This window comes from Malus domestica, chromosome 01, assembly GCF_042453785.1.
Source record: "Malus domestica chromosome 01, GDT2T_hap1".
NCBI lineage: Eukaryota > Viridiplantae > Streptophyta > Magnoliopsida > Rosales > Rosaceae > Malus > Malus domestica.
In genome coordinates this window covers 10,833,152-10,847,855 of record NC_091661.1, presented here as the reverse complement: position 1 = coordinate 10,847,855, position 14,704 = coordinate 10,833,152, and the positions used below count along the sequence as shown (strand labels likewise).

At 37.6% G+C, this 14,704-nt stretch overlaps 1 protein-coding gene across 1 annotated transcript; it reads left to right on the top strand.

Moving 5' to 3' along the window:
* Window positions 1–508: 508 nt before the first annotated feature.
* LOC103401656 (probable xyloglucan galactosyltransferase GT17) lies at window positions 509–2,679 on the top strand. The gene has a single exon (XM_029106137.2). The coding sequence runs from the start codon at window positions 948–950 to the stop codon at window positions 2,472–2,474; it is 1,527 nt and encodes a 508-aa protein (XP_028961970.1). The 5' UTR covers window positions 509–947; the 3' UTR covers window positions 2,475–2,679.
* The last annotated feature ends 12,025 nt before the right edge of the window (window positions 2,680–14,704 follow it).

The window sequence follows — 14,704 nt, the reverse complement described above, 5'->3', positions numbered from 1 at the left end:
TTTTGGTATTCTACTAAAAAAAGTATATACTTTTTAAAAATATTTCTTAAGAATAATTTTTAATAAAATTCAAAAACTTGTTTGGTATATAAATTTAAAATTGTTTTCTAAGTTTTGACAATTCAAAATTGAAAACAACTCCTTGGTGGAACCGGAGAAAAAGAGGACCATGGGCATGGATGGGAGAGAGAAGAGAGAGGAGGGAGAAGGAAAGAATAGATTGGGAGAGATAAGGAAAGAAGAGATTGGAGAGTGCAGGGACAGAAGAGTCGGGAGAGAGAAGAAAAAGGAGAGAGAAGAGGAAGAGAGAGATAGGAGAGAGATGAGAGGTGAGAGAGTGGGGGGAGGAGAGAGGTAAGAGAGAGACAGTGAAGAGTGGTTAATTTAAAAACGAGTAATGTTATAGAGATTAAATTTATAAACAAAATTTATAAATTAAAAGATATGTCATTAATACGAAATAAATATATTTATTTACGCTTTAGTAATAATTTAATTATTAAATTTTAAATTATTTAGTTTACAAAATTTTATCAACAAATTTGATTTTTCTAGCATTATTTAAAACAAATACTTTTAAGTTCAACTTTTGAAAATAGTTTTACCAAATAAATTTTTTTTTAGCTTGAAACTCAAAAACTACTTTTAAATTTAAAAAAAAAAAAATTCAAGTCCAATACCGAACGCCCTTAATTTCCTGATAAGTTTCTCGCCAAAACTGCTGACTATTGCCACTTTGTGGCCATGCATTAAGCTAGCTTTGAATGCTACGCTTCTTTCCTTTCCTTTTCCTATTCGGAGAGAGAGAAAGACAGACAGCACCTAATGTTCCTAATTGACAGTCTTCTCTTTCACTGCTGTTTCAATTAGCCCTCCATTAACCCAATCAATGCTCTCTTTCTCTCTCTCATTAATTCCAAGTCGTCGTCTTCTTGTTCTTGTACTCCATGTTTTCTAGAAGGCAAAGTCCTCCGAGTCCTCCATGGACTGATGACGAGAAAGAGAAACACTACTATTACTCCAACAACAAAGGCACCCACTTTAACAATCCCCACCTCCGATTTGGTGCCTTGGTTTTTGTCTTTCTCTCTCTTTGGCTTCTTCTCCTCCTCATTTGGTTCCCTCCCAAAACCACACCCATTGTTGAGCTTGATGTTGATCTTGTCCAAAAACCACAGCAGCAACAAAATGTCCACCACCACCTCATTCACAAAACCCAAAATCCTAACCGCATCAATACTAGTACTACCGCCATCGCCGCCGCCACCACCACCACAAAATCCCCATTTACGGTTCCTACTTGCTACCCAAGCGTCTCGGTGTACGTATACCCTTTGCCGGCCAAGTTCAACCTCGGACTACTGGACAATTGTCACATTCTAAACGTGTACACCAACATGTGTCCCCATGTGGCGAACCGCGGCCTTGGCCAGCCGCATCCCCAATTGGGCTCCGCCGCCTCCTGGTTCGCCACCCACCAGTTCATTGCCGAGATGATCTTCCACGCACGCGTGGAAAATCACCCCTGCCGCACTCTTGATCCCGGACGTGCCACCCTCTTCTACGTCCCCTTCTACGGCGGCCTCCACGCCTCCAGCAATTTCAAGGAAGCCAACCTCACCGCCCGTGACGAGCTCACCGTTGACTTGGTCGATTACGTTCAGTCCCAGCCTTGGTGGAAGAGGCATAACGGTAGGGACCACTTTATCGCCCTGGGGAGGACCGCGTGGGATTTCATGAGGGCCGCCGATGGTCCTGATTTCGGGGCCAACTCCCTCCTCAACTTACCTGCCGTCAAAAACATGTCGGTGCTGACTGTGGAGAGGCATCCTTGGCAAGGTTCAAACCAACACGGCTTGCCCTACCCTTCATATTTCCACCCGTCCACTTGGCAGGAGATGGTGGCATGGCAGAACAAAGTGAGGGAAATGGAGCGAGCCCACTTGTTTTCTTTCATCGGTGGGCCCCGAAAGGGATTAGAAAAAGCAGCCGTCCGGAACGAGTTCATACGGCAATGCGGTGAGTCAACTCGGTGCATGCTCTTAAAATGTGGCTCTGGGGCTAGCAAATGCCACGAGCCGAGCGAGGTGCTAAAGGTAATGTCCGAGTCGCAGTTTTGCTTGCAAGCACCTGGTGATTCGTTCACTCGGCGGTCGACGTTTGACTCGGTGCTCGCCGGCTGCATACCGGTGTTCTCCTCGCCGCACACGGCGTACACTCAGTACAAGTGGTTTTTACCTGGTGACGTGAGCACGTATTCGGTTTACATTGAAGAGAAAAGTGACGCGAGTAAGAGAATCGAAGAGGAGCTGCTGAAGATTCCGAGCGAAAAGGTGACGGCGATGCGGGAAAAGCTCATAGAATTGATCCCAAGTCTCACTTACGCGCATCCGAATGCGACTAATCTTGGGTTTGGGGACGCCGTGGACGTTGCACTTGCATCGTTGGCCAAGCACATCCAGACAGTGATATGATTAATTAATTAATTAGATATTGGATGATGAGAGGTGGATTTTGATGTGTATTAACTATTACCATTGAGAGAAATCCTGCCGACAGTCGCGTGTGTTTATTGAGTGTTTGTCCAATAAAAAAAAAACGTCTTTGACTCATAAAACTAGTGGTTTGTGCAGCTGAAATGTTTGAAGATGCACTAATAACATGTCAAATTATGCTCCATTACAATTTTGTTTCGTGGTGCTCTAGAAGATTCTGACTTTCTGTAATTATTGAACAATGATTTGAGTTCTAATTTCATATCATAGAGAAATTTTGTGGAATAAAAATTAAATAAAGTATAAAGTAACATGCATGTATGTCCAACGTGTTGAACAATTGGCATGGGGAATCAAATCATATTACAGTATATATTCAAATTAAAGTACTTGTTTTGCCGACACAAAATTAAGTAAGGTTTATTATAACAAACAAAATATAGAACAAGAAGAATTGGACAGCAGCTCGTATCTCTATTTTATTACAAGGTATTGGGACGTGGTGCTTAACATCATATAATAAAAAATAAAAACGTTTGTAAGGGTAGACAAATGAATAAAGAATAGCAACTCCTGGGTGATTCATATGTATGTGACTTCAAAAACAAGCATCCAAGGGGCAACAGCAACACAAGGCAGCACAGCATCCCTTCCAGAAGCCATCGCCCTCGGACTTGGTTTCTACAGGTAGTGCATCACGAGCAGAAGCAGCTCCTCCTCTCGTGGGATAACAGGCAGGCGGCGGTGCCTGCACATAATAAGGGCTCGTTGCCGTTGAATAAGGTAGCGGAGGGTTTGCCATTGCCATAGTGGATTTACTACTTGAACTCGTCGTTGAATTATCGAATAAGAAGTGAGACGAATATTAATTGCCAACAAAATTTAATCGACGGAGTTAGCTTGAAGAAATTAGTACTTGGCAAAGTTTGTGATATTGGGTAGTTGATGATCGAAGAACCGCAATAACTTGTTCTCAATACTTTTGTACTAGAAGATATGTAGGAAAGAGGAATCACATAACAACCATCTTACCAACTCCTCAAATTAATTAAGAACAAAAGATAGGGAACAAAAATACATTTGTTAGATATTGATACTTGTACAAATTAAATGTTCATCATGTATATTCATATGCAACCATTCGTAGTGAAGTAAACCTTTTTTTTCAATGTCAAATGTATAGAAGTTAAGGGGTCATATGATAAATTGTTAGTTTTTAGTTCTAGTTTTCAAACTTTTCAAGTAGGGGTCATTTGCTAGCAAGAGTTCTTCCGCTGGTTTCTAGACATTAAGTTACATGCATTACTGAATTAGAAGCATTACGTCACATCAACAGGGACCCTTATATAAAGTACATAACCCTAAGGAGTCGTTTGTTTGCCCTCACTAAATAGGACTGGACTAGACTAGACTAGCTGTTAGTCTAATATTGTGTTTGTTCTGTGCTGGGATTAACATTAATGAGATTAAGGGAGACTCGCATGGACAAAACCCTTCACTAAGAGGGCTTAGCAAGACCCCCCAATAACCATGAGACTACTAAGACCTCCCTCTGCTCTTCTCCCTACGTTGCTTGCTTTCTGTCCTCACTCCTGCCAAATCACACCACCAGACCACCACACTCTCCCTCTCTTCTCATTTGCTACTCGACTATGACGATGGCTCCCTGGGTGAGCAAATCTAGATTACCGTTCACCCAAAGCTCGATGTCGACGCCGATCTGCGCGTTCGCGCTCGCCCACACCATCTGCAAATCCAAGCCATCACCGTCTTTCACTTCCCCGACTCCACAAACCCCGACTTGTCGCCTATCAGCTCGCTAGGCATCGCTGCAGGCCAGTTCCGCTGCTCCACAAACTTGCGGCTCCGATTGAATCCACAGACTTGGAAAGCTCTCTCCAATTAGGATGTTGCACCAAACAAAAACCTGAAAAACCAAGCTCAATTCTTCGTTTTGCAGAAAAAAAATTTGGCAATTAATCGGAAAAAAAAAGAGGGAAGGAAATGAGAGCATGGGACGAAGAGAACGAGGGAGATAAAGAGGGAGAAAAAGATGGAGGCTTCCAGTGAGAGGGAGAGTTTTATTAGAATAAAAAAGATAGAATTAATTAATATAATATTATTAGATATGAATTAAAAAATATAACATTGTAGTTTGTTATTATCCTTCTTTTTAGTCAAACACTGCACCAAATGTTTCACTAAGTCAGTCCAGTTTAGTCTAGTCTAAGCCAGTCCATCTTAGTCCCAGAAGCTAGTCCAGTTCGAAATAATCCGGTGCAACAAACACCCCCTAATAGTATAGGCCTATCATCGGCCATTAGGAATCCTTACGCATCTAACTTCCTTAAATTAAGTCCAAATAGAATAGGAAACATCTTTTCCCATATGTTAGGTATATGTGTCATGTGGCAAATCAATTAACAATATGTAGAGTAATTTAATTTACTCATAAGATATGCAAAGTCCATTGTCCTATCAATGTGGGACATTGTCAATATGCTTGGCAATTCCTGACACGATCCGATAACCCGACACAACACGAGGTTAACAGATGTTCGGGTCGATACACTAACTAATCGGGTCGTTATCGAGTAACCCGATAAGCACCTGTTAAGATAGCGGGTTGGTTCGGGTATACACGTAGGTAACACAATACACAATAAGCAAAATATTAATTTTATAATTTTATAACCCTAAAAAAATACTATAATAATTATATATATTAATTTAACAATTTTATACCCCTAAAAACTATAATAATTATATATATATTAAATTAAATATTAAAAATTGGTGACCATTGGATCGGCTTAAATATATATATATCATTCAATTTCTTAAGTGTTATACGTACAAAATAAATAAATTTAAATCTACTTAATAAATATATATACACACACCATTGAACTTGGTGGGATACGAATTCTACGAAACTAATTTCAACGATCTAACCGTCAAATTTGTTTGTATATGCTTCGAGATTGCATCAGCAAAAAAATCACAAAAAACAAACATTCAGAGATCAAGTAACGAGACAAAACTTTTGGACGGTTATCAACGAAAAATCACGATTTAACAGTTATTTTATCTCCAATTTTGATAATTTTCTACAGCTACACTCCTTGACCCTATATGAATACAATGAATGACCTCGGTCTTCAATTTAAAATATTTACACAAGTGGATACTTAATGAAAGTGAATAAACTCTTAAGTGTTAATGAATCTATTGTTTTGATGGGATATACATTCTACGAAACTAGTTTCAACGATCCAACCGTCAAACATGTTTTGTAAATACTTCAAGATTGCATACGCCAAAAATTGCAAAAAATAAACATTGAGAGATCAAGTAATGAGACAAAACTTTTCGACAGTTATAACGAAAAATCACGATTTAACGGTTATTTTAACTCCGATTGTGATGGTTTTTTACAGCTACACTCCTTGACCCTATATGAATACAATGAATGAATTCGATCTTCAATTTAAAATATTGGTTATGAACAAAAAATCACGATTTAACGGTTATTTTAACTCCAATTTTGATGATCTTTTACAGCTACACTCCTTGACTCTATATGAATACAATGAAGGAATTCGGTCTTCAATTTAAAATATTTACACTAGTGTATGCCACAAAATCTTATGTTATACTTAAGTAAAGTATGAATAAACTCTTAAGTGTTAGTGAATCTATCGTTTTGATGGGATACACATTCTACGAAACTAATTTCAACGATCCAACCGTCAAACTTGTTTGTATATGTTTCAAGATCGCATATGCCAAAAATGGTAAAAAACAAACCTTCAGATATCAAGTAACGGAATAAAACTTTTCGACGGTTACCAATGAAAAATTACGATTTAACGGTTATATTAACTCCGACTTTGATGATTTTTTATGGCTACACTCCTTGACCATATACGAATACAATGAATAAACTTGATCTTCAATTTAAAATATTTACACTAGTGGATACCACAAAATCTTATGTTATACTTAATGAAACTATGAATAAACTCTTAAGTGTTTGTGAATCTATTGTTTTGATGGGATACACATTCTACGAAACTAGTTTCAACGATCCAACCGTCAAACATGTTTGTATATACTTCGAGATCGCATACTTCAAAAATTGCAAAAAATATAATCATTTAGAGATCAAGTAACGAGACAAAACGTTTCGACGGTTATCAACGAAAAATCACGATTTAACGGTTATTTTAACTCTGATTTTGATGATTTTTTACAAGCACACTCCTTGACCATATATGAAGACAATTAATGAATTCAATCTTCAATTTAAAATATTTACACTAATGTATGCTACAAAATCTTATGTTATACTTAATGAAAGTACGAATAAACTCTTAAGTGTTAGTGAATCTATCGTTTTGATGGGATACGCATTCTACGAAACTAATTTCAACGATCCAATCATCAAACTTGTTTGTATATGCTTCAAGATCGCATACGCCAAAAATCACAAAAAACAAACATTCATTGATCAAATAACAAAATAAAACTTTTTGACAGTTATCAACAAAAAATCACGATTTAACGGTTATTTTGACTCCGATTTTGATGATTTTTTTACAGCTACACTCCTTGACCCTATAAAAATATAATGAATGAACTCGATCTTCAATTTAAAATATTTACACTAGTATGTTATACTTAATGGAAGTATGAATAAACGTTTAAGTGTTAGTGAATCTATTGTTTTGATGGGATACGTATTCTACGAAACTAGTTTCAACGATCCAACCATCAAACATTTTGTATATACTTTGAGATTGCATACGCTAAAAATTGCAAAAAAAAAAAAAAAACATTCAGAGATCAAATAAAAAGACAAAACTTTTCGACGATTATCAATGAAAAATCACGATTTAACGATTATTTTAAATTTGATTTTGATGATTTTTTACAGCTACATTCCTTGACCCTATATGAATAAAATGAATGAACTCAATCTTCAATTTAAAATATTTACACTAGTGGATACCACAAAATCTTATGTTATACTTAATGAAAGTATGAATAAACTCTTAAGTGTTAGCGAATCTATCGTTTTGATGGGATACACATTCTACGAAATTAATTTCAATGATCCAACCATCAAACTTGTTTGTATATGCTTAGAGATCGCATACGCTAAAAATCGCGAAGGACAAACATTCAGAGATCAAGTAACGGGACAAAACTTTTTGATGATTATCAATGAAAAATCATGATTTAATGGTTATTTTAACTCCGATTTTGATGATTTTTTTACAACTACACTCATTGACCCTATATGAATACAATGCATAAACTCGATCTTCAATTTAAAATATTTACACTAGTGGATACCATAAAATCTTACTTAATGAAAGTATGAATAAACTCTTAAGTGTTAATGAATCTATTGTTTTGATGGGATACGCATTTTATGAAACTAGTTTCAACGATCCAACCGTCAAACATGTTTGTATATACTTCGAGATCGCATACACCAAAAATTGAAAAAAACAAACACTGAGAGATCATGTAACGGGACAAAACTTTTCAATGGTTATCAACGAAAAATCACGATTTAATGGTTATTTTAACTCCGATTTTGATGACTTTTGACAGCTACACTCCTTGACCCTATATGAATATAATAAATAAATTCGATCTGCAATTTAAAATATTTACACTAGTGGTACTTAATGAAAGTATAAATAAACTATTGTATTAGTGAATCTATCGTTTTGATGGTATACGCATTCTATGAAACTAATTTCAACAAACCAACCACCAAACTTGTTTGTATATGCTTCAAGATCGCATGTGCCAAAAATTGAAAAAAATAAACATTCAGAGATTAAGTAACGGGACAAAACTTTTCGACAGTTATCAATGAAAAATCACAATTTAACGGTTATTTTAACTTCGATTTTGATGATTTTTGACAGCTACACTCCATGACCCTATATGAATACAATGCATAAACTTGATCTTCAATTTAAAATATTTACACTACTAGATATGATCAATGAAAATTGAGGATTTTGTAAAAGGAATAACATGCAAGCTTTGAGTTCCATTGGCAAGGTTTAAACTTTTGAGAAAGGCTTCACAACCTTGAAAACAAAAACTCTCTCATTTTGCATATCCTTGCACATTTAATATTTTGTAATAGACTAGTAGTGTATGGATGTTTGTTTATTAGACTCTTATTTTCGAGTGTAGATGTAGTACTTAAACGACAAATGTGTTTTAATGGTTTGAAGTAATCTTTATGTGGTAATGTGTGGTATGTGCAAATTTAAGAAAATAAATATATTTTTCTTAATGGGTCATAATGGGTCGGGTCACTTTACCTGTTAAGTAAAGTGACCCAACCTGTGAATGACCCATTAAGATAACGGGTGTGACACGACATAACCCGTTAAGATAACAGGTGTTACACAAAAATGACACGGACACGACATACACAACCTATTTGCCAGACCTAATTGTCAACACACCCCTTTCACGTGTGGCAAATTAGGTGCCTTGTTCTATCATTGGGGGACATTGTCAACACACCTCCTTCACGTGTGACGAAATTTCAAGCCAAACATGTGGACAACACAAACTGGGTGACGTGGAACGCATGTGGCCATTGAACTTCACATGTGTGACAACCTACTCTGATACCATGAAGAAAATTGAAGTTCCACCATAAAATCAATTGGCAATGTGGAGAGCAGCTTAACTTATAAGCTCATGCAAAGTCTTCCTCCTATCAATGTGGGACATTCTCCAACAAGATTGAGTGCTTTAGGACAGATTTTTGTTTCCCATTTGGCTTTGGATTTAAGTTATATTATTTTCTTTTTTCAAGTAGGATTAAGTCTATTTTTTTGTTTTAGTTGATTTAGGAATGTCTTCCGAAACCCATTAGGAATAGGCTGTCTTTTCCAATCATTAGTTGAGCTGGGAATCCTTGTACTATTTGAATCGGGAATTCTTTCCTGATTGTCTTTGTATTGATTCCCTATAAATATCCCATTGTAATTCATAGGGAACTATGAGTTTATGAATAAGAGTTGAGTATTACATTCCTGTGAAAGGAATTCTTTGGTGGGAAGCCAGTTTCGGGTGCGAAGCCCCTGGAGTGATTCCAGACCATCTCCCTTTATCTGCTGTTTTTTATTTGTTTTGCTTCTGCTAAGCTGCTTATTTTCTTAATTAAGTCATATCCAACATATATGAATCTGCAATTTATAGATGAAGAAAAGCAGATGAGAATCGGTGGAGTGGTTGTTTCTTGGAAGGTTGTTAATTCAAAACTGTAATGTCTTACGCGGGTGGGCTATACCAACTTTTGTTGCGAAGAAAAATATAACAACGAAACGATAGCACGTGACAAACGGACTCAATTCTCTAACTATATATTCTTGTTTTTATTGATTACTTTTGGCTGCAAGTTGAAGGTATGTGGGAAATTATAGCCAATTACCAACCGATGAGGGTATCTTGAATCAACTTTTCAATAGACCTGACATTCGTGTTGTGTTTTTCGTATTCGTGTTGTTTTGATATCATACCTGATAGCTTAATGGGTCGTGTTGTGTAATATCCGTTAAAGTAAACAGGTAATATGACATGACCCGAAATCAAACCATTAATATTATCAGCTAATATGACCTGACCCGTTACCCATTAAGAAAAATATATTTTAAATCAATAAAAATGAAAATGAAAAACATAATTTGACCCAAAAAAATGGAAAACATAATACTAAATTAGTATATATATACTAAATTTCGGAGTTGATCCCTTCATGAAAGTTGTAAAGCTTTTCATTATGAATGATTACATTTTTCACACTTCTACAATAATTATTATTAATTTTGCATTCAAATAAAAAACATTGTTCATGAGATTTGGAGGGTTTTAAAAATCTAAACTACCATTTAACAATCGTCTAAGCATTGAGAATGCAATTATGAACGTTTATTATGCTTTCACATCTTTCAAACTTATACATTAATGATTATGAATTTTGTTTATTTTGAACTCCTTTAAAAATACTATTCATGAGAGTTTGTGTGGTTTTAAAAATGCAAACGATCATATACCCATCCTCAAAGTGTAGAGGATGCGACTATGAGTGTTTGCATACTTTTTCATATTTTTCGCACATGTAAATTAATTATTATAATTTTTTAATGTGTTTGGTATTTTGAAATTACTTGATATTTTTTTATTTTTAATGTGTTTTATGATTTTTAATCTCAATCTTTACCTATAATATACTATAAAAATAAATAAATAAAACTTAAATTTTAAAATTTATATAGTGTTTGTACTATACTTAGGGTCTCCGTATTTAGATCTCATACAAATACTCGGGGGACTTAAATGTAATTATGTAATAAAGGAAGAGGCAAATATGTAATAAGTGAGGAGCCCTTATTCTATAAAAGGACTCCTTACCCTCACAATTGAAGGAGGCCATTTCTGAAACCTTCTCACCCCTCTCACATCCCTTCTCATATTCAAAGGTTCTTTCCCTCACCTCTCAGATAAATACAATAATCAGTGTGGACGTAGTCTAAACATTGGGGTGAACCACGATACATCTTGTGTTATTTACATTTCTTGCAGATTCACGGTCAGATTTACATTATTCCAAGACCTCCGGTTTTGTGCATCAACATTTGGCGCCGTCTGTGGGAATCGACACGAAAAGTTATGTCGGTTCTTTCTCAAATTTTCACCTCCGCCGTGAATCTGTAAAAACCCACACAGAGACACAGACACAGAGCTCCTTCTCTCCCTCTCTCTTTGCCTCTAAACTCACGTCTTTCCCCACAACCCACACATTTTCCACTTCTCAGAAAGCAGAAAAAACATCTCTCTCCATTCCTCATCCGGGGTTTGTTCCCAGTGCATCAAACTCTATCTTCTCTCTCTCTCTCTTTACAAAACCCAGAAAGCAAAAAAAATAGGGGAAAGGAAAAATAAAGATTAAAGCTTTTTTTTTGGTGCATAAGAAATAATGGGGTGGTATTAGCCGCATCAGTACCACCAGTGGAGAAAAGTTGACAAGCCTTGTGCAGCAGCAGAGGAAGATAAAGACTCACGGACCACTACCTTTCTAATGGAGTTTGCAAACTCTGGTTATAATTACAAGAGAACAAGTCCCAAGCTTCTCTATCTCCTATTCATCTTTTTCCTCTCTTGCAGCTTCATCTTAGCCCTTCATCTTTTCAGCTCCAACACCACTTTTCTCCCTCTTATATTCAACACCAATGGAGGATATGAAAGTAAATGTTCCCGTGTGTTCTTCAATCTCTAATGCAGCAGAATCCACAGCCCATATCATCCGGCAAGTAACCCCTGGAGAGAGCCCAAACTTACAACCCAATGCCGTTCACAACCAAGTCACCACCCTCCTGGCGCCATTCCTCGTCGCCACGCACCGCCAAGAGAATCTCTTTTTTGACGACTCCAAAGCTGAGCTCTCGACCCACTGAGCCGTTCTCTGGCTACGATTCTCCGACGTTAAAGTCCTCTTTGCACCGTGATGCTTAAGGCGCTGGCAGTGCTTGTCGATGGCATCAGCCGAGTGGAAGAGGACGAGGAGTAGCTTGATCACTCGACCGGGCGGGCCTGCGTCGCCAAGCCAGATAAGCTGATGGCTGCGGAGTCTAGGGTTTTGAAGAGGGTAAAGGAGGAATTTGGAAGCCATCCCCCGACACTGCATCAACATTTGGCAGCCAACCATGCAGCTCCACCTCCCTCTCCAACCTCTGCCACTGTCAGCTCAATAGGTTTCTCATCTGTTGGAAAAGTATTTTGAAATATTCTGCACGAAAAGCCTGAAAATTGAGATTTGTGGGCCGAAATTGTGATTAGTGTTCTGGGTGGTTGAGGAGCGGGATACTGGTATGGCTGTTGCCAAGAGCAACAACAGCAGTGAAGCATCAACAGGGCTGTGCAATTGCTACAAAGTTGCTAGCTTGATTTCCTCCATCTTAGATGCAGATAAGACCTCAAATCTAAAGGATCGGTACATTCTAGAAGAGCAATCATATTTGCTTTTCTCACTTTCGCTCGCCGACCCGCTCGCTGCTGCTGACATGTGCTATGGTCAAGGTAGGTCAGCCTGGTGAGCGTGTGATGGCCTTCCATGTGCTCGATGGATCTCAAGCTCAAAATCTGCAGAGGAACATCAATCAAGAAAAACCAATGATGAAAGTAGAGATCTGGAAATGGACTGTGTGAGGGGAAAGTGGTTAATTGAAAAATTAAAGAAAGCAAAAGGAGAAGGTTGTGCTCGCGGTTTCATGGATGTGAGAAAGCAAAAGGATAATGCCATATGAAATTATTTTCTGAGAAAGTGACAAGAGAACAACAAAAGCAAAAGAGGGAGGTGCAAGCTGTCACCACTATTTATTGTTTCAAGCGAGGCAAGCTTCAAAGTTGTAGAGAAAACACAAAAGCAAAAGAAAAGTGCGGTGGAAAAGAGAAAAGCAAAAGCAATGAATAAACACCCACACTGCAAAAGCAAGGAATAAACACCCTACCAGAATGATGTGATTTACTTTTCTTATTTTTGAATGATGTAATTTATTTTTCTTATCTTTCGAAAACATCTGTATAAACCCCATCAGAGGGTAATAAAAAAAAAAACGTCAAAGCCCAAAATAAATGGGCTGAAATGTTGTGTGGAGGGCGAAGGCCCATAAGCCCAAAATAGCACCAACCAGGTGACCAAAAGTACGCCCAGTACTACAAAACATTATTCGGCACCCCGCCGTTATTGTCGCCAACCAGGTGTTCAAAAGTACGCTCAGTACTCCAAATTACTCGGCAGCCTGCCGCTATTATCACCAACCAAGTAATCAAAAGTACGTCTAGTACTTCAAATTATACATGAGCATTGCTCATGTCAGTCATACATAAACATTCATGAGCATTACTCATATCAATCACACATAAACATTCATGAGCATCACTCATGTCAACATTCATGAGCATTACTCATGTCAATCATACATAAACATTCATGAGCATCACTCATGTCAATCAGCTTCAAAAGTTTCATTTACAGAGCTTTAACTTCAAAAACTTCATTTACAAAAGCTCTAGCTTCAAAAGCTTCATTTACAAAGTTCTAGCTTCAAAAGCTTCTTTTACAGAGCTCTAGCTTCAAAAGCTTCATTTACAGAGCTCTAGCTTCAAAAGCTTCATTTACAAGAGCTCCAGCTTCAAAAGCTTCATTTACAAGAGCTCCAGCTTCAAAAGCTTCATTTACAAAAGCTCCAACTTCAAAAGCTTCATTTACAAAAGCTCTGGCTTCAAAAGCTTCATTTACAAAGCTCTAACTTCAAAGCTTCACTTGCAAAGCTTCACCTACAAAGCTTCAGTGCACGGTATACAATATACCGCCTCCGAACAACTGCCACTTCGGCCCATACACGGATCCAATTTGAAGTCTCCAGCCAACAGACTCTATTGACCGAAGACTTGGGGGACTACATTATGTACCATATATTGAGCCTCAACTGGGCCTCATGAAAAATACTTGGAGGACTTAGCCCATTATTTATGTATTGAGGAGCGAACCCTTATTCTATAAAAGGGACTCCCTCACTTTCATTAAAGAGCACCCATTATTCATGTACTGATGAGCGAGCCCTTATTCTATAAAAGGGACTCCCTCACCATCATTAGAGAGCATCGCCGCCTACTGAGCAACCGCCTCACCGCGAGCATCAACTCTAGCCCATCATTCATGTATTGAGGAGCGAGCCCTTATTTTATAAAAAGGACTCCCTTACCTTCAGTGAGTCAACCAAGGCAACATAAGCCACTAGCCGAGCAGCCTCACAACATGTCCTACTTCTAGTTGAGCATCATTTCAGATTGGGCACCGCCTTATATCGAGTATTAGTTCTAGATAACATCTAGTTACTTCGGCCCATACATGGACTGAATTTCAAGTCTCCAGCCAAAAGACTTTCTTGACTGAAGACTTGGGGGACTATTGTTTGTACCATACTTAAGGCTTCCGTATTTAGATCTCGTACAAATACTCGAGGGACTTAAATGTAATTATGTAATAAAGGAAGGGGCAAATATGTAATAAGTGAGGAGCCCTTATTCTATAAAAGGACTCCTCACCCTCACAATTGAAGGAGACCATTTCTGAAGCCTTCTCACCCCTCTCACATCCC

Bases quoted from the DNA above. Each gene is read 5' to 3' on its own strand.
- LOC103401656 (XM_029106137.2), top strand. From the start codon at position 948: ATGTTTTCTAGAAGGCAAAGTCCTCCGAGTCCTCCATGGACTGATGAC.